The sequence below is a fragment of the Scyliorhinus canicula genome, chromosome 2 (assembly GCF_902713615.1).
Source record: "Scyliorhinus canicula chromosome 2, sScyCan1.1, whole genome shotgun sequence".
In the NCBI taxonomy this organism is placed as follows: Eukaryota; Metazoa; Chordata; class Chondrichthyes; order Carcharhiniformes; family Scyliorhinidae; genus Scyliorhinus; species Scyliorhinus canicula.
The window spans coordinates 45,797,477-45,817,893 of record NC_052147.1 but is presented as its reverse complement, the minus strand read 5'-3'; the positions used below and the strand labels follow the sequence as shown (position 1 = coordinate 45,817,893).

Sequence of the window (20,417 nt, the reverse complement as noted above, 5' to 3'; positions counted from 1 at the left end):
ATTGGAGTTCATTACATTGACAAATTCTGCAGAAAGGCAAATTGCATCAGAGGGCAGCAAATATGTCTTCAGCTTTAAACAGTGGAGTGAAAAATAAGATAGGAAATTGTAGGACAGTTAATCTTACCTGTCAATGGCTGGCAAAGATATAATAAAGTGAAATGATTAAGCTCAAAAGTTAATCATGGCACACAATGTTTTCAACTTTTACCTGGCACATGTTCCCAATCAGTGCCCACAGGCATGGCGTCTGTTAATCCAACTCGTACATGCACATTTCCTCGACTGTCAATGGCCCAAACCATCTGGTCATTGGGACTGGAATAAATGTTGATCAGCTGTGTGCCTAATGGCTTTAAATGGAAGAGTTTGTTGAAAACATATCAAAACCTTAAAATTATCAAAATCCTAATGTTTTTTTTCTACAAAATATTTATGCACACAGTTATACTGTTGCTATGTCTTACTCAGCTAATCTGAATCTATGCACTTTTAAGGGCGCAGTGATGTGAAAACTAGGTGCATTCACTCAGAATTTGCTCTTCAGGAGTGAGAAATCTGCCTGGGTTTTTTTTTTAAGATAATGATCGGTCAGATCAATTAAGACGCTGCAGTTCTGTTCCTGAAATAAACTTCCTAAATTACATATTTGTTTCGAAAGGAAATAAATCAAAGTGTGCGACAGTCATTCAAGTGTGCCAGGCAGGAACTGAACTCCTACATGCATTATTTTGCATCAAGTTGCAGATGAATCTAAAATTCACACTCACTAGTGGATCCTTTGGAGAAATGAGAATACATTGCTGTACATAAAACATTACTAGAGCTACTGACTATGATGATGGGTGATAAAAATATAATTCCACTTCTTCAGGAATTTCTTTTCTCCCTGCTTTTTAACATTCAAGTGGCATTCTGTACATAGATATCCATGTGCAAGATACGAACAAGCTCCTTTCTTGACAAGGAAATTACCAGACAGGAGTGAAGTTGTGTAAAAAGAGCTGGAAGCTGACTGCATGGTAAATGCACTCTTAAAGTTTGGGAAAATAAGATTTCCTGTTGAAGTGCACTGGTAGCATCACTGAAAAGCTGGCAGATATTAATTTTTCCCTTCAATATTTACAATCTATGTTGTTGACCGCGTTCACAATGGTTTTCATCAAGTCATGATAAGTTATAGCGGCTGGAATTCCATAAACAACGTGGGGGGAGGAGGGTGGACTATAATGCATGTTAATTTGTCTGGTATCCATACCACACTCATTGTTCAAAAGAAGTATATTTACATTATTTCTTGTGATTCAAACCTACTGTTTAATTCACTGAATAATTATCTATGTCTAATATATTAATCAAGCAGTATATTCTCAACTGATTGTTTACATGTAGCTCACTTTAATTTATTAAATCTAGACAAATATTTGCTCAAAAGATCTATCTTGCTCAAACAGTATAATGTAAGTAGCATACAAATGTATTATCAAGAACAGATATAACTTATGAACAAAATGCAAGAACTTCCTCTGCTTTTGTTTTATTGGTTGCATGTTAATATACTGAACTATTGTGTATAATAGACCAACTCAAATGCCATCCGTTGAAAAAAATCCAACCTGCACTAGAAATGTCTGCTGCTTCTGCTTGCCCTAGCTTGTAATTTTCAGTACAATCCCCAAGTTCTGGCCAATCAGGTGCAAGCCCCGTGTCTAGAGTGGAGCCTGCATTGACTAAAGGCACCAAATATCTTTCCTTAGATTATTCGCCGACAATTCTTTGCCACTCAAGTCTTGATAAGTCTTGATTAGAATGCTCTTGTATAGCTGTAAATACCTTTGTGTGCAATCATAGAATTTACAGTGCAGAAGGAGGCCATTCGGCCCATTGAGTCTGCACCAGCTCTTGGAAAGAGCACCTGACCCAAGGTCCACACCTCCACCCTATCCCCATAACCCAGTAACCCCACCCAACACTAAGGGCAATTTTGAACACTAAGGGCAATTTAGCATGGCCAATCCACCTAACCCGCACATCTTTGGACTGTGGGAGGAAACCGGAGCACCTGGAGGAAACCCACGCACACACGGAGAGAATGTGCAGACTCCGCACAGACAGTGACCCAAGCCGGGAATCGAACCTGGGACCCTGGAGCTGTGAAGCAATTGTGCTATCCACAATCCTACCGTGCTGCCCACGAATCAAAATGCTTGCGTGTCCTATTGTGCGCCCACACAGTGTGCAAATCAGTGACATAATATTCATATTTCTTGTTGGTTACAGTTTCAAAAATAGAACAAATGTAATGGTTCCCTGCTAGTCATGGATTATCATTCAGCAGCGTCTCAAATGGGGCAGAAACAATTGGACAGAGGCAATCTGCAGCCGTACAGACCACAGTATCTGTACTGAATGGTCAATAAGGTACTAGGATGATTCTTTTAGTACCATTTAAAAAGATAGTGTGTGATTTATGTTAGATATGTAGAATACTGGACAAGAACAGGGTGGATTATGATACATCTACAGAAGAAAAACCCAGTACCATTCACTCTTCTAAACTTGAATGTGAAGAATTTATATTTGCTTAAGGTATCATTGGACTGTATCCAACCAACTAACTCTGGGAAGTAGCAGGGAGGGGACACTGAGGAGAAGAGAAATATGATCATCTCTTATTGCAACATTTATGAACTATTCCAGAATGATCATTCAGTTTATAGCTAACTCTAAGCCTTTCTGCAAAGATACAAAAACTGGTAGAGAATTGGCAATGCCTTTTGTGCATTTATAACAAAATTCCTAAGAGTTGCTTAGTAATGCAGAACTTGAGTATGGTTGGAAAAAAATACATGCTAGCTAAGCTTTTTGTCTTGCACTTATTAGGATAGCTTGCAAGAAATTACCAAACTATAACAGGGAATAAAAGTTTATTCTGCATGAGCAGAAAGTGTTAACTGGTCGGCAAGTGGACTTTGATTGGTTGAGGATTTGCCAGAGTGTAGCATGGAGCTGTTAACTGCTTACATTTGTTCAAAATAAAATCGGGCAGTTCGTCACAGATTGGTGAAGGGATTCCCTGAGGAATGAACCAGGGAATGACTGTTCCCTAAGCTTCATGTTTAGATGAAAAAGGTGCAAAGTGTGAACACGTTCCCTCTGTCTGCAAAGGACAGGGCCCTGTGCATGAATACATGCAGCATCTAGCATGTGTAAGTGAGCCACACTGTGAGACCGACTGACATACTCCATGGCATCACCTCCACCAATCAGGATCCACTTGCCAACCAATCAGCACTCTCTTCACATGCAGTATAAATTGCTGTTCCCTGTTAGTTTAGTCATTTCTATCAAGCTAACGTGATGAGTGCAAGACAAAAACTTAAATAGCACGCCACTTTTATCAGCAATACTTAAAATTCCCCAGTTTAGTTACAATTTAAGAAATACAAGCTCCCTGCCCTCTCTCCTCTAATTCAAATTCTGTTGGGTGAGTGTTTTAATGGGCAAAATGTGAAATGTTAACAGTCCATGTACCTGGCTAGAGAGCAGCATGGATAATATCAACAAATATTAGTGTAATATAATTTTGGTATAATAGCTGCTCTCGACTACCTAGGTGGCTCAAGTAAAGGCACCAGTGCTTCAACTCCAATAGCACAAGTGGGGAAAACTAAGTCCAACTCCAGATTAGGTGAGAACTATGTTAGAATTGTTCTTTAGCCAATCGCCGTTGAACTTTACTGATGTCAGCGTTAGACAAATAGACAAATTAAATTTTAAAATGAATCACAGAATCACTATCGTGCAGGAGGCCATTTGACCCATCAGGTCTGCACCGACCTTCACTGAACCTCACCCCCCCTCTGCAATCCCATAACCCCACCTAACCGTTGCACACTAAGGGACAATTTAGCATGGTCAAGCAACCCAACCTGTAGGATGGCACGGTGGCACAGTGGTTAGCACTGTGGCCACATGGCGCTGAGGACCCGGTTTCGATCCTGGCCCTGGGTCACTGTCCGTGTGGAGTTTGCACATTCTCCCTGTGTATGTGTGGGTCTCACCTCCACAACCCAAAAAGATGTACAGGGTAGGTGGATTGGGCATGCTAAATTGCCCTTTAATTGGGAAAAAAATAATTGGGTATTGTAAAATTTTTTTGGACTGTGGAAGGAAACCTGAGCACCAAGAGGAAACCCACGCAGACATGGGGAGAAAGTGCAAACCCCACACAGTTACCCAAGGCTGAAATTGAACCCGAGTCCCAGGTGCTGTGAAGCAGCAGGGGTAACCACTGTGCCGCCATGCAGCAGGGAAAAAGAGGAGAACTTGCATTCTGATAGCACCATTCATGTCCTCGGAATGTTTCGATCATTTCAAAGACAATGATTTACATTTGAGGTGCAGTCACTTGTTATGCACAGAAACATGGCAGTTCATTTCCCACGGTAAGATCTCAGAAAAATGAATGACCAGTTGTCTGTTTTTAGGAGGTTTAGAGAGGTACGTTAGCTTGGATACCAGAACTCAATGCTCTTTTTTTTTTACAAGCACCCAAGTAGCAAACAGAGACTCTGTTTAACGTCTAACCAATGTTTATCTTCATCAAAATCACAAAAATCGGATTATAATCTGGCCATTATTACAATTGCTGCTGCAGAGGTGTGTTGTACAAAAATTGGCTGCCGTGTTTCCTAGGTTACAACATTTCAGAAATGCTTCACTGGTTGTAAAGTACCCTTTGAGACATCCAGTGGTTGTAAAAGCCACTATATAAAAGCGAGTCTTCATTTTTATTTTTAACCTTCTCTATCAATTTTTAGTCCATCCAGTACCTCAACAAACTTCTCTTCCACTACGATTTTAGCAGCAACGTCCTTGGTAAAGAGATGTGCAAAGTACTTATTTTGCACCTCAAGCCATGCCCTCTGCCTCCATTATGGTCTTTTTTATGGTCCCTAATCAGCACTCATTACCTTTTGCCCAGTTCTATGCTTATACAAGATTTCTGAATCCCCTTGTGTGTTAGTTGCCAGTCTCTTTTCACACTGTATCTGCCCCTCCTTTTTCTCTTCTCATCCGTACTTTCTATATTCAACCCGACTTTATCTTGTTTTATCAATATGACATTGGTTATTCACCCCCCCTTTTCTCTCCCTTCAGCTTGCCTACTCCTGTTCCTAGTTCTTATGTTCTAAATAGATTTCCACGTAGGCAAATGCGAAATCATCCACTTTGGACCTAAAAAGGATAGAAGATTATATTCTAAATAGTGAAAGGCTGGAAGCAGTAGCAGTGGTGGCCCAAAGAGTCTTGGTACACAGATTGTTAAATTATCCAAACAGGCATAGATAATAATCAGAATGTCTAAAGGAATGGTGGCCTTTATATCTAGAGAACTAGACTACAAGGAGGTTGATGTTATAATTCAGTTTAAAGCCCTAGTTAAACTTTAACTGTGGTACTGAGCAGTTCCAGGGCACCACAACTTAAGGATGTAATGGCTTGGAGGTAGTGTTACATAGACTTACCAGAATGATCCCTGGATTTCAAGGTTTAAATTACAAAGCGAGATTACACAAACTAGGGTTGCATTCTCTAGAATTTAGAAACTTAAGGGGTAATTTGATCCTGTTTCTAAGCTTCACCAGTCTACTGCACTCGTCATTGAACTGAAATTGATCCTATGACCTGATGGTAATGAGGTTACAGATTTGGTCGAATACAATTCTGCTTCTGTACCATGGTGCCTCATGGACATGCAGTTTTGAGCTGCTGGATCTGTTTTGAATCTAACCCATTTAGCATGATGGTAGTCCGGCCACTTGACATAATGGAGGGTATTCTCAGTGTGAAGATGAGACTTTATTGCTACAAGGAGATTGTGCAGTGGTCACTCTTACGAATATGGTCATGGACAGATGCACCTGCAACAGGTATATTGGAGAGGGGGGAGGTCAAGCAGGGTTATCCCTCTTGTCATTTCTACGCCCAAGTTGATGCCGGTTATTCATCTAGTTTTATTCCTATTTGATTTTCCTGCAGTGGTTTGATACAACTGAGTTGCCTGAAAGGGCATTAAGAGTCAACCCACATTGCTGTGGGTCTGAAGTCACACCTAGGGAACAGAGCTGGTTAGCTTTCTTTCACAATTACCGACTACCAAGTAAAATGTAACAATTTTGCGACAACTTTCACATTAGGAAAGAGTTCATAAGGCTTTCAGGTGTTAAAATAGAATCGGAATGGAAAATATTTTGGTAAGCACTCCTTTGACATGAGCAGTGATCTAAACAGAGTGAAATAAAATTGTGGAGTCTGAATGAATAAAAAGGGCTGACAAAAGAGTCAGATTTAGTCTTTCGGCAACTTGTTTGTGCTATCCTCAGCATTGCATAGCCTAGTTGCTGCATCAGCACATGTTCAGAAAAGATCTGAAACCTGAACCTGAAACAAACATCCTGGAATGAAGTTGTGGGGTTTCAAATCACAAACAAATCACCATAGCCACACAAAGAATGTGGATTGAATTCAAGTAGCAAGAGTTTAATGAAAAATACTAACAGTGCGGCTCTTCTGCTGAGCTGTAAGCCCATACAGGCTGTTGGGGCCTCTGGATGAAGAGGAATTAGATTCTTTACCCCAAATCATATTTATTTTCTTTTTTTCTGTTCCTAGGATAATATTTAATAATTTTTTTCAATCTAGTGTCACATTAAAGAAATCCCCAGTAGTTGGACTTTTACTTCCAGGGGAAGTAAAATGCACAGGTAGCAAAACCAGGCTATATCTGAGGGATAATGACTCGAAATAAATAGGATAGTTCCACTTTTACTAATAAACTGCTTTAATGGTAGAAAATTCTGTGAAGAAAATGTGAACCACCACTCATTTGAAAACCTGGTCACTTGTTGAATATTGCACACCAACACAGGTATCACCAGTAGAAGAATTCCAGCTTTTAAATGTGGAGTAAGTGTGCCGTATGATTCTACGTACAATATAGGATGATGATTTATATGGCTTATTGATGAAACGGCCTTTGAAACGCAGGTATTGTAGTCACATGTTGTGTTCCCCATTGTACACAACAAGAGATAAAAAAGATGAAGAGTTATAATTTTTATAGGATTACTTTTAGTTTTCTATCCCAGAGACTGATCTAAGCAATTTTCACTCATTTGGTGCAAGGTTTGTTCATCTTGATTTAAAAATATTCTGATGTACATCAATAAATACACATCTGTTTAAATCTATAATCTGTCTCCCTATTTATATTTAAAAAATTCCAATTAAGGGACAACTTAGCATGGCCAATCCACCTAACCTGCACATCTCTGGATTGTGGAGGTGAGACCCATGCAGACACGGAGAATGAGCAAACTCCACACGGACAGTGACCCAGGGCTGGGATCGAACCCGGGTCCTTGGCGTTGTCTGGCAGCAGTGCTAACCACTACACCACCGTGCCGCCCTATCTCCCTATTTATGATCATAAATCTTACTTCTAAAGTTCCCTGATGTTGACAATCCCACCCAAGTCAATTCTTGATATTTAAATGAGAATTTTTTTTTCTATGACCATGAAAAGGATGACAATAATCTGGACATTTTGTGGTCTAAAAATGAACATAAATTGTTAAATTGTCTAGAAAAATCAAAAACTGGATAAATATATACCTAGTCTTTTGCACAAGCACCTCTCCAGTCCCAAACAAGGAGCAATTGTTGCATCCTAAACCATTTCATAATTTGCTAATGGCATCTCAAAAACACTTTACATTTTAGATAATGTCTAGACAGTGCACTGTAGAATGCTGTTAATACAAGTAAAGCCTCTACGTATCAACCCATAGAAATGCCTAGTTTCAAATCCTCAAAATGTTGTCTTGGAGACGGTTAATTGCAACAATGTAATTACAGATTTAAAGTACAAAGAGCTCCATGAAGAATTCTAGCGTTAACCCATGAGTTACACACCACTTGCACAAGTTTTTCAAAATTTTTCTGAATGATTTTTAAACTGAAAAGGTAACCTAATTAGAATTATTTCACAACAGTGCATGTTTAGATGCGACAAGTAAACACTAATCACAGTCTGCCTTCCCAACAGCATGATTCTAGGTAAAACAAGGAATCAATGGTTTCAAATTTGCCTTCACAACAGCGTGCTTACCCCAACAAGTTAAGGCCACTCGCAAAGCTAATGTTCAATTTATTTGCTGCTTCATTGAATTGGCAACATCTCATCTTACTATGATGTTGAAGCTTTGTATGTTGAAAAGCAATTTCATGCACAGCACAATTAAAAACCTTAATTACAGATTGGAGGATGTTTCTTAGTAATGGCCCGAAGCAAGGAGTTAACGATCTGGTATATCTAGGTGAAGGTGCTACATTAATCTGCATTTCATCTGAAGGGAGCCAACAGGGTTATGTGAGGTGATTGACATGAGAAGGATTGAGCTCTTCAATATGTCAGTCAGATTGGTGAATACAATTGGAGAATTATATTTGGAAATTATGGATGTGCACAATAGTGTTTAATTTAAATTAGTAATGGGTTGAAGGGTTACGGAGAACAGGCAAAGATGAGGCAATGATGTAATCAGCCATGATCGTATTGAATGGTGGAGCAGGTTCAAGAGGCTAAATTGCCTACTCCTGCTCCTAGTTCTTATGGTCTAAGAAAGAACTATCCTGTCCAATTCCACCTTCTGGTCTGTAGCCCTGTAGGTAACAGCACCTCAAGCACAAATTTGGTGTTCTTGATTAATAAGGGATTTCATGATTAATAAGGGGATCCGGGGTTATGGGGACAAGGCAGGAGAATATGGATGAGGAACACATCAGCCAGGATAGAAAGGCGGATAAAGGCTCCTATATCTTATTGCCTTTTGGACACAGGAGCTGACACTTTAGCTTTCTGCTCATTTTGTCATACTTTATCTGGTATGTATGGATGGGTGTTGCTGTAAAATAGGAATTCACACAGAACCATAGAATCCCTACAGGGCAGGAGGCCATTCAGCCCATTGAGTATGCACAGGCCCTTTGAAGGAGCACTCCACCCATGTCCAACCCGCCATATCCCTGGATACTAAGGGGCAATTTAGCATGGCCACTCCACCTAACCTGCACATCTTTGGACTGTGGGAGGAAACCGGAGCACCCAGAGGAAACCCACACAGACATGGGGAAACGTACAAACTCCACAAAGGCAGTGACCCAAAGCCAAAATTGAACCAGGACCCCTGGCATTGCGAGGCAGCAGTGCTAACCAATGTGGCATGTGCTGCATCTTTGGGAGAGACAGAAGATTGCAGAAGTTAAGACTGTACAGCTTTACCAGCCAGTTGCAAGTGTCATTTAGATCTACTTGTTTTTTCCCCGAGGTCAAAGGATGGGAGATTTTCAGCAGTTAGTCTAGATACAACTGTCTGTGCAGGAGATTAATTTACTCAGAAGCAAGGAATCTAACAGGAATGGATAGCACCGATGGAAGTTCATCATCATTATGTCTCAGAAAGCTAACACCATCCTCCCAGAGAAAGGCAGGGCAACCAAGTCATCTACATCAACTCATAAGGGCTAAGTCACACATGTTCTGGAAATATTGCTAACTATTAGCACCTAGACTTTAATCTATTTAATCTACTGGTTATCTAATATTGTTAATCTAGCCATTTAGAGTGTAATCCTACATTAATTTCATCAATTTATATTCTTATAATTAAACTGAAAATGTATAATCAGTTACACCTGAATCACTGTGATGTAATTGAACCAGTCTGGTTATCTAATTATTTATATACTTTTATGTTTCAGTTCGTGTACTATCCATGACCCGAACTTTCAGTTCACGATTGTTAAAAGAATGGGATTATTCTATGGCTCAAGAGCTTGCGTGGAACCTGAGTGAGACAGAGCAGGGTGAATTTGGCATACTTATGGAAATTAACACCATATCCACAGGTACTGTGCTAAGCGAATAGTTCATACGAATACTTCCCCAGGCATTTGTAAGGTGGCAGGCGAACCACATCAGCTCGTCATCTTCTAATTTTATTGCCTATTCTATTTCTTGAGCTGTGGTGCAGTGGTACTGTCACTAGCCTAGTAATCCAGAGACCCAGGATAATGCTCTGGGGACCCGGGCTCAAATCCCTTTTCACACAAAATCTGAAGTAAAAGTCTAATTACCATTGAACCATTGTTGTAAAACCCATCTGGTTCAGTAATGTCTGTTTAGGGAAGGAAATCTACCATCCCTACCTGATCCGATCAACACATGACACCAGACTAACGGCATGTGGTTGACTCATAAATGCCTTTGAAACAGCCGAGCAAATCACTTGCTTCAAAGCAATTAGGAATGGGCAATTAATGCTGGCCCAGCCAGCGATGCCCACATTCCAGGAAAAAAGTGGCATTTCTCTACATTGCATACAAATAGCTTATCCTGTTTAAGTTTGGATCTATCATTTTCATTAAATTTGCAAAGAAATGGACTTCTGGTGGCGGCCATGGAGGAGTAGATCGCACATTTGATAGCTCCCGCCTGGGACGGACGTTTGGACCTTTTTCTCCCGTTTTTTTCTGGATTTTATTGGATGAATCGGTGGAGAGAGAAACGGTGAGGAGAAGTCCCCTCCAGTGCAAGGAGAATTGGACCAGAAGTGGCCGTATGAGAAGACAAAGTTTTACAAGAAAGACATGAGCAGAGCCGGCAATTGGGGTAAGCATGGGGGAGAAGCAGAGCCGCGGAGAGATGACACAGTGGTCGACGGAGCACCTGGTGAAGTTTTTTGAAGAATGCTTCGCAAACCTCAACAAGGACACGTTGTTGCAGAATCAAGAAATTCTGGACGTGCGATCCAGGAGGTGAAGAAAAAGGAGTCCGAGCACGAAGAGTACATAACCGTGTTAGAGACCAAGGTGGAGATGATGAATGAACGCTAGCAATGAATGCAGGGGAAGCTGGAGAACAGGTCCAAGAGGCAGAACCTGAGAATCATCGGCCTCCCTGAGGGCAGTGATGGATCGGATGCGAGGGCCTATGTGATGAACATATTGGAGAAGTTGATGGGGGCTGAGGCATTCCTTCGGCCCCTGGAAGTGGATAGAGCGCATAGAGCCCTCGCGAAGAAGTCCTGAGCGAACCAGCCGCCGAGGGCGAAGGTGGTATGTATGCACCGGTTCCTGGACACGGAACACATTCTGCGGTGGGCCAAGAAAGAGCGGAGCAGCAGGTGGGAGAATTATGAGCTGCACATTTATCAAGACCTGGGCACGGAGTTGACCAAGAGGCGAGCCGGGTTTAATCGGGCCAATATAGCCCACTTTAAGAAGGGGATGAAGTTCGGGATGCTGTACCCAGCACGTCTGTGGGTCACATATGAGGACCGGGAATTCTACTTTGAAACACCGGGTGATGCATCCACTTTCATCAGGGAAAAAAGACTGGATGTGAACTAAACACACTGGAGCCTTGGGGAGAGTATTGCAGTGGCGATTTGTTGACAATCATTTTTGTGCCGGTTTGAATAAGTAGTGTTATGTGCAATAATGAGCTGTTTTGATGGCTAAAATTAACTTTGTTTTACTGGGAGCTGGATGGGGGTGGCGGTTTCTGTGGTTGTTTTTCAACTGTTTTTTCTACTGTTTGTTTACTGGGGAATGTGATATGTATGTCCAAGTTGGGGGGGAGGAAGGAGAGAGAACAATGGGGAGACAGTCTGTTTGGTGCCATGGGCGGGAGCTTTCAGGTCAGCTGGCTCACGGGAGCACAGTGGGGAGCGAGCAAGTGATGAGCTTGAGCTTGATATGGGGGTGTTGGGTTACTGGTGCTGCTACCGGAGGGGGGGGGGGGGGGGGGCGAGAGGAGGAGACTGTTTTGCTGACAGGGAGGGGGGGATCTGCTACTGGGGGACATATGAGAGGTCGGAGACGTCGGATGCCCAACGGCCGGGGATGCGAACTGGGGGCTGGCCAAAAAAGGGTGATGGCTAGTCGCTTTGGGGGGGGGGGGGGGGGGGGGGGGGGGGGGGGGTCGGCGCGTCGAGTACCCCGGTCAGGCTGATTACATGGAACGTTAGAAGGCTGAATGGGCCGGTCAAGAGGGCTCGCGTGTTTGCACATCTGAGGGGGCTGAAAGCAGACGTGGCAATGTTACAAGAGACACACCTAAAGGTTACAGACCATACTAGATTGATGAAAGGGTGGGTTGGCCCAGTATTCCACTCAGGGCTGGACTCAAAGATCAGGGGGGTAGCAATTCTGATAAATAAACGGGTGGTATTTGAGGCAGGGAGAATCGGGAGAAGAGACTGGGAGAGCTGCCGTTTAGAATGGTGGGAAGGAGCTTTCGATATTTGGGAATCCAGGTGGCTCGGGAATGGGAGGCACTGCATAAGTTAAACTTATCCTGGCTTGTAGAACTGAAAGAGGACTTTAAGAGATGTATCTATCCCACTATCACTGGCGGGGAGGGTACAGACCGTGAAAATGACAGTCCTCCCCAAATTTCTGTTTGTCTTTCAGTGTCTCCCCATCTTCATCCTGAGGGCCTTTTTAAGTGGGTGAATAGGTTATTTTGGCGGGTAAAATCCCACAAGTGAAGAAAGTGTTGATGGAGCACAGTCGGGGGGTTGGCGCTACTAAACTTTTGTAATTACTACTGGGTGGCAAATACAGCCATGATTAGGAAGTGTGTAGTGGGGGAGGGGTCAGTGTGGGAGCGAACGGCGTCATGTAAAGACACAAGTTTGGGAGCACTGCTAACGGCTTCTCTCCTGTTCTCGCCGGCCCGATACCCCACAAGTCCGGTGGTGGTGGCGGCTCTGAGAATCTGGGGGCAATGGAGGAGATATAAGAGAGTGGAGGGCGCATTTGGTTTGGACCCCGATTTATGATAACCATCGGTTTGTACCAGGTAAGCTGGATGGTGGGTTCCGGAGATGGCAGAGGGCAGGAATTAGGAGGATGGGGGATCTATTTATAGGCAGAAGCTTCCCCAGCTTGAAAGGCTTGGAGGATAAATTTGAATTGCCAGCAGGAAATGGGTTTAGGTATCTACAGGTACAAGACGTTTTGAGAAGGCAGATTCCGGCCTTCCCGCTGCTGCCGCCACAGGGGATACAGGACAGAATAGTCTCTAGTACATGGGTGGGAGAGGGGAAGGTATCAGACATCAAACCAAGAACTTACGGAATCAGAGGAAACTCCGGTGGAGGAGCTAAAGGGCAAGTGGGAAGATGAGCTGAGGGGAGAGATGGATGCGGGTCTGTGGGCGGATGCCCTAAGCAGGGTTAATACATCCTCATCATGTGCCAGGCTTAGCCTGATACAATTCAAGGTAGTCCACCGGGCACACATGACGGTGGCCCGGATGAGCAAGTTTTCGGGGTAGAGGACAGGTGTGTGAGGTGCGTTGGAAGTCCAGCAAATCATGTCCACATCTTTTGGGCATGCCCACATCTTTGATAGTTTTGTCAGGGTTTCACAAAGGCAATGTCCACGGTACTCAAAACACGGGTGGTGCCATGTCCGGAGGTGGCGATCTTGCGAGTGTCGGAAGAGCCGGGAGTTCAGGGGGTGAAAGGGGCTGACGTTTTGGGCTTGCCTCCCTGGTAGCCCGGAGATGAATCTTATTAATGTGGAGGTACTCGAAGCCCCCGAGTGTAGAGACCTGGGTTAGTGACATGGCTGGGTTTTTCAGTCTCGAGAAAATAAAGTTTGCCTTAAGAGGGTCAATGCTAGGGTTCTCCCGGAGGTGGCAACTGTTCGTCGACTTTCCCGGGGAAAATTAAAATGTCAGCAGAAGCAGAATTTTTAAAAAAAGGGTAGGGCCAGACTGTGGTTTTATTATTAGGGGTTGTGAAGATTGTGATGGGGGTGGAAATGTTTATTGTGCCATGTTTATGTTGCTGTTATTGTTATGATTATTAAAATTGCAAATACCCTAATAAAAATATTTTAAAAAACTTTGCAATGAAATTACTCTTAATACAGTTGATGTGCACAAATTAAGAAAACTCAAAGGTATACCCAAAGTTGATTAGCACCATTTACAATGTTATGCAGAAGTTAGGACAAAATGTGTGATTGCAGAGATCAATTTACAAGTGACAAGTATTTTCACTCAGTCTTTCATTCAGCCAATCACATAACCTAGGGACTTGTGTAGAATAAATGCTAACGCAATTTCTAAACAAAGCTACCAGGAGTCTGTTTGGCCTTCAGAATGAATATTGAGCTCTAAACATGGATCAAAGTGAGATGTGACTCATTAACTGGAATCTTTTTAATATTAAACATTAAAAATAGACTTTGGGATATCCTGTGTCGGTAAGTTAAACAGAGTGGCAGAGAACCGCACAAAACAATCCCTACTAAATGCAGAATTAATTGATCTCAACCAGGAAAGTAGAGAGAAAACTACCTTTAACCTCAATTCTGGGTCTGGAGGTGGGAAACAACATGAAGAGAAATTAATCAAGCTCCTGATCACTAGTGTTTAACCTCTGCTATAAAGTGTACATAAAGTTGAACTGCCTACAATCACTGTCTTAAGTTCAAATATAAAAGTTGCACTTATGGGACCATACCTCTGGAGAAGTAATTACCTTCTGAAAGATGCAGAGAGAAAATTGGGAGAGGGTAAGGATGGAAAATTGGAAATAGTAGTTATGGAACCAGCAGCTTCAAAAATGTTATCAAAGGCATTACCGTACTTATTTCTCAATTGGTGTTACCTGTAAAATCTTAAGCATTTCACAAGAAGAAGGGCAAAAGAGGAAAACGAGAAGCGTTTACAGAAACCGGTCACTCAGCTCAAAGTTTCAATGCAGTGTTAATGCACCATGAGCTTCATCTCACCCGGTCAACATACCCTATTTCTTTCTCCCTCATGTACTTACTTAGCTTCCTCTTAAATGCATCTATGCTAATTGCCTCAACCACACCATGTGGTAGCAAGTTACACATTCGCACCACACAGTTTCTCCATATTTACCCTATCTAACCCCTTCATAATTTTAAAGACCTCTAACAAATCTCCTCCTAAACTTCCCTTTTCCAACAAGAGACCTTCAGCTTACTCAATTTTTCCTAATTGTTGCATCCACTCAATTCAGGGAACATCCTTGTGAATCCTATGCCAAGTAACTTGAATATCATTACATCATTAAACCTCCATTCAGGTGCATGGTTCAAATTTCCAAAAGTCAGTCATCACTCAACTAAAATGTTAACAGTCCAGATTTTGCACTAATACCAGTGAGGTGATCGATATTTACATTATAGCGAGGCAAATCGGACACCTAATTCTGGCACCTGCACGTTCAAATGCAGAAATCAAAAGTAGTCACCAGAGATACCTAGCCTCTTCACAGGATGCACTTACATTCCTTGCCATTGAAATTACGTCAATGGTGTGAACTTGCTGTACCTGCTTCCCAGTTGCACACTAAAATTGACAGAAAGAATTATGGCTGATCTATTTAGGAGTATGTTCTAAATGGAGTGATAAGTGGTAATTACTGCTGAACAACCTTATTGGCTCTGCAAAAATAACCTTACAAGTGTGGAGTCTCATTCTCTGAGAAGACGACTCAAGATTATGAAAAATGTTTTGCTTTTTCCGTCTAATTTATCACTCTCTCTTTATCCTATCTTATATATTTGTGAGGAGGATTATGTCGAATTTCAAAAGGACATAGACAAGTTGGTAGATTTGGTGTGCAGTTGGCAGGTGAAGATCAATGCAGAGAAATGTGAAGTGATCATTTTGATAGAAAGAACATGGAGGGACAGTATAAGGGGGTGCAAGAGCAAATGGACCTGCATGCATACGTGTCTAAATCATTGAGGATGTCAGGTCAGGCTGAGAGCTGTTAATAAAACATATGGTATCCATGGTTTTGTTAAGAAGGGCATAGAGTAAAGGACCAAGGAAATTATGTTGAACTTATCTAAGTTACTAGCTTGGCCTCAGCTGGAGTATTGCATCCAGTTCTGGGCGCTGAACCTGGGGAAGGATGCAAAAGCAGTAACAATTAAGAAGAATGGATCCTGGGATGAGGAGATTTAGTTATGAAGATAGATTAAGAAGTTAGGACTACTTTCCTTCGAGTAAATAAAGCTGCGAGAAGATTTGATAGTTATTCAAAATCATGAGGGGCCTGGACATAGTGGAGATAAACTGTTCCTTCTCGAGGAAGGTTTGAGAATTAGAGGGCACAAATTTAAAATAATTAGCAAAAGACGCAATTGTGATAGGAGGAAAAACATTTTCCCACAGCAAGTGGTTAGGGTCTGGAATGCTCTGCCCATGAGACTGGTGTAGGCAGGATCAATTGAAGCATTCAAAGGAGAATCAGAGTGTTTATCTGAAAATAATGTGCAGGGGAGAAAAGGTGGAAGAATGGAAGTTGTTCATTTCAAATGTCGGAATAGGAAAAGTGAATTAAAGGCAATCTATCCTGAGTAGCCTACAAAATCTATGGTGGTGGGGGGTGGCTCTACTGAAAGAAGTGAGAGATAAACATTGAACATCATTCTTTTGCCACGAACTGGGAAACCCAGGCCAATATAATCTCTTCAACTGACCACTTGAATTAATCCACTCTTACCAATAACAAAATAGAGCATTTTAATTCAGTGCAAAGTTCTCCTTAATTTTACTGAGTGCCAAGGGCAGCACGCTGGCGCAGTGGTTAGCACTGCTGCCTCAAGCACCTAGGACCCGAGTTCGATCCCAGTCCAGAGTCACTGTCTGTGTGGAGTTTGCACATTCTCCCCGTGTCTGTGTGGGTCTCAACCCCCCACTCCACAACCCAAAGATGTGTAGGGTAGGTGAATTGGCCATGCTAAATTGCCCCTTAATTGGAAAAAAAAGAATTGGTTACTCTAAGAGGGCTGGTTTAGCTCAGTGGGCTATTCAGCTGGTTTGTGATGCAGAACAAGGCCAGCAGTGCGGGTTCAATTCCCCTACCAGCTGAAAATTCTGAATTCTCTCTCTGTGTACCCGAACAGCCATTGGAACGTGGCAACTAGGGGCTTTTCACAGTAACTTCATTGTAAGCCTACTTGTGACAATAAAAGGTTATTATTATTAAATTTATGTTTCTTTAAATTTACTGAGAAGTGATAATTACAACTAATTTAGGAAATAGAAAAATTCACACTGGTGCATTCATGGGATGTTTAGGTTATGGTACACTGTTGGAACGGTGGACAGGGAACTTGACTTTACACATAAACTAGGTATTCTTGATGCTGGGTTACCAAAGTGCAGAAGTATTCCATTTCCCATCACAGACATCCTTTGCTGTCATAACTAAAGAAAAAAATACACATCTTGGATGCCTACCTGCTCTGGTGGTTCAATGGTTATCCAGGCAGGCAGCATCATGCTGGGGTTCAATGGTTGTGTCCCCACACGGAAGTAAATCATTCCATCAACATCACAAGCCCATATATGTTGACCTCCACATGCTAAGCTTGCTAGTTTTATACTTCCTGCAGGAGAAAAAAATCTTTTAGCAACAGAAGGCATCAGAGAAAGAAAAGCTTCTGAAATGAGGCTTCAGGTTAGAAATATGGTTGGTACGTAGTAACGGTGAGTGATTATTTCCTTGTATCAAATTTTGCCCCCGTCATCATCCGAAAGGATTGGACTAAAAGAGGGTGGAGTTGACTTCTTCCACCTTTGGAAAGGGAAGTTAAATTTGTGCACTTGTGTGAGAGAGAGAAGCGAGAGAGACTGATTGCAGTTAACTTGCATCACTTCTGTCTACATTAACTCTCAGTCTACAGCTAATTTTAGAAAACCTTCATGGGCGAAGCTCCTGTACAACGCTCCCATGGCGAGCGTACCAGCTCCCAGTACTTCCAGCTGCACAAGGGCACCAGGCATGGATGCACGCTGACCCCGCTGCTGTTCGCCCTAGCATTTGAACCATTAGCGATCGCACTCAGAACAGCAAAGAGCTGGAGGGCGATTCAAAGAGGAGGCAGAGAGCATAGAGTCTCGCTCTACACAGATGACCTGGTCCTCTACATCTCAGACCCACAAAGCAGCATGGAAGGAAACATCGCGCTCCTGAAAGAGTTTGGTGCCTTCTCGGACTACAAACTCAACATGAGCAAAAGCGAGATTTTCCCGGTGAACCCGCAAGGGGGAGGGGCAGCACTGGCAGGACTGCCATTTAAATAAGCCCGACACAAATTCCGCTACCTGGGGATCAAAATCGTTCACGACTGGATGGGGGTCCACAAATGGAACCTGACCAGTCTGACAGAGGAAGTAAAAAAGCACGCGCCGATATGGAACACACTCCCACTCTCCCTGGCGGGGAGAGTACAGACGATCAAAATGAACGTACTGCCCAGGTACCTCTTCCTACTAAGATCGATCCTGACCTATACCCCCCAAGGGCTTTTTTAATTCATTGGACAGATTAATCATGGCGTTTGTATGGGGGGAGGGTTGGGGGGAGAAAGAATGCTAGGATCACAAAGAAGGTCCTACAGAAAACAAAATCCAGGGGAGTGCTAACCCTCCCAAACCTACCACTGGGCAGTGACAGCGGAAAGAGTGATGGATTGGATAAAGGAGCCAGAAGCTGAGTGGGTGCGCGCAGAGGAGGCCTCCTGCAAGGGGACCTCTCTCTGGGCCCTCGCCATGGCGGCACACCCATCCCCACCCAAGAAACACTCCAGAAGCCCAGTGGTGGTAGCCACTCTACAGACTTAGAGCCAACTAAGGCAGCAATTCGGACTGATCAAAATGTCCGACAAGCCCCCCATCTGCAATAACTACAGGTTCACAGCAGCATGCAGCAACGCCACCTTCAAAAGGTGGAGACAGGACGGGGAGAGAAGAGGGACATTGACAGTCAGGGACCTATACACTGACGGTAGGGTCACAACACTGGATGAACTGATGGAGAGATTCCAACTAGCTAAAGTCAAGGAGCGCAGGTACCCGCAGCTTAAAGATATCCTACGGAAGGAGATAAAGGATATACCCACGATAGACATTATTAGAAGAGCTACTGGACGGCGACATCCGAGGCAGAAGGAACTGCAGTGACATGTACGAGCAACTGCTAGAGAATGCCTACACCGTAACTGGACGCAACAAAGAGGAAATGGGAGGAAGACCTGGGGTTCGAAATAGTGTGGGGATTCTGGAGCGAAGCACTACACAGGGTCAACTCCACCTCCACATGCACGAGGCTCAACCTAACACAGCTAAAAGTGGTACTTAGAGCTCACTTAACAAGAATTTGAATGAGCAGATTCTTTCTGGAAGTGGCGGATAGATGTGAACGATGCCAAGGAGGCCCGGCTAACCAAGCCCACATGCTCTGGTCTTGCACCAGACTTGCTGGATACTGGACAGCCTTCTTTGAGGCAATGTCCAAAGTGGTGGGGATGAGGGTGGATCCGTGCCTGAAAGTGGCGGTCTTTGGGGTATCAGACCAGCCAGATCTCTTCATGGGGAGGAGGGTGGATGCCCTCGCCTTTGTCTCCCTGATCATCTGCCCTAGAATCCTGCTCGCCTGGTGATCAGCAGCACCATCTATGGCTACAGACTGGTCTGTTCAAGCTATTGGAAATTCTCCAAATGGAGAAAATCAAATTCGTCATCCGTGGGTCGGAAGAGGGCTTCCACAAACCATGGGAGCCATTCACCCAACTGTTCCGGGACCTGTTCATGGCCAACACATAAATAAATAAGTAGCCAGGAAGTAATAGCCAGGACAAGATAGAAAGAGGAAAGCGAGGCAAGACCCAGGGGAAGGGGTGGGGGCAAGGTGAGGTAGCAAAACCCAGCAAGAAAGAATGGGGGGCAGCAGTGAATGGGGGGGGGGGGGGGGGGGGAGATAGGGAGGGGGTGGCGAGAACAAAAAAGGGGAGCCAGAAGTGGGAAGAGATCAGAGAACAAAAACGGGGAAAGAGCACAGGGGAAAACAACAATTGCAGCAACCACAGCACAGCGAGAGCACGCGAAGAAAAACAGGAAGGAGAAACGTGCAATGGCCGATGCAGAGGCAACTGCACAAACAAATGTAAAAAGCATTAGGTGGCACCACCCAGGTGCCCCCTCCACCCTAGTTAGATGATCTGTAAAAAGGAGAGAATAGAAGAGAGGGGAGGAAAGAACCCCCCATCCAGTTATATTTCCTAGATCCTATTTGTTTTGCTTTGCGATGTATATACACCTGTATTTAGAACTTGTACAAAACCCAATAAAAACATTTTTTTAAATGTAAGAAAAGTAAAAAGATACAGGCCAAAAGAAAGAAAGAAAAAAAAGCATTAAATGATTCGACCTAAAAGACTGATTATCAGAATTACCTGTGTATTCGCTTGACTACAGCTGGAATAGCCAAGCCCTACAATTA

General features: G+C 43.2%; 1 protein-coding gene across 3 annotated transcripts in view; it reads right to left on the bottom strand.

The window, feature by feature from the left end:
• tecpr2 (tectonin beta-propeller repeat containing 2) overlaps positions 1-20,417 on the bottom strand; it is a 107,336-nt gene that overhangs the window by 11,714 nt on the left and 75,205 nt on the right. For all 3 annotated transcript variants that reach the window (XM_038777249.1, XM_038777242.1, XM_038777233.1), the window contains exons 17-18: positions 17,375-17,523; positions 212-353 (exon numbers count right to left, since the gene is read on the bottom strand). In XM_038777249.1, the coding sequence (XP_038633177.1) occupies positions 212-353; positions 17,375-17,523 (291 nt within the window). The remainder of the gene's footprint in view (positions 1-211; positions 354-17,374; positions 17,524-20,417) is intronic.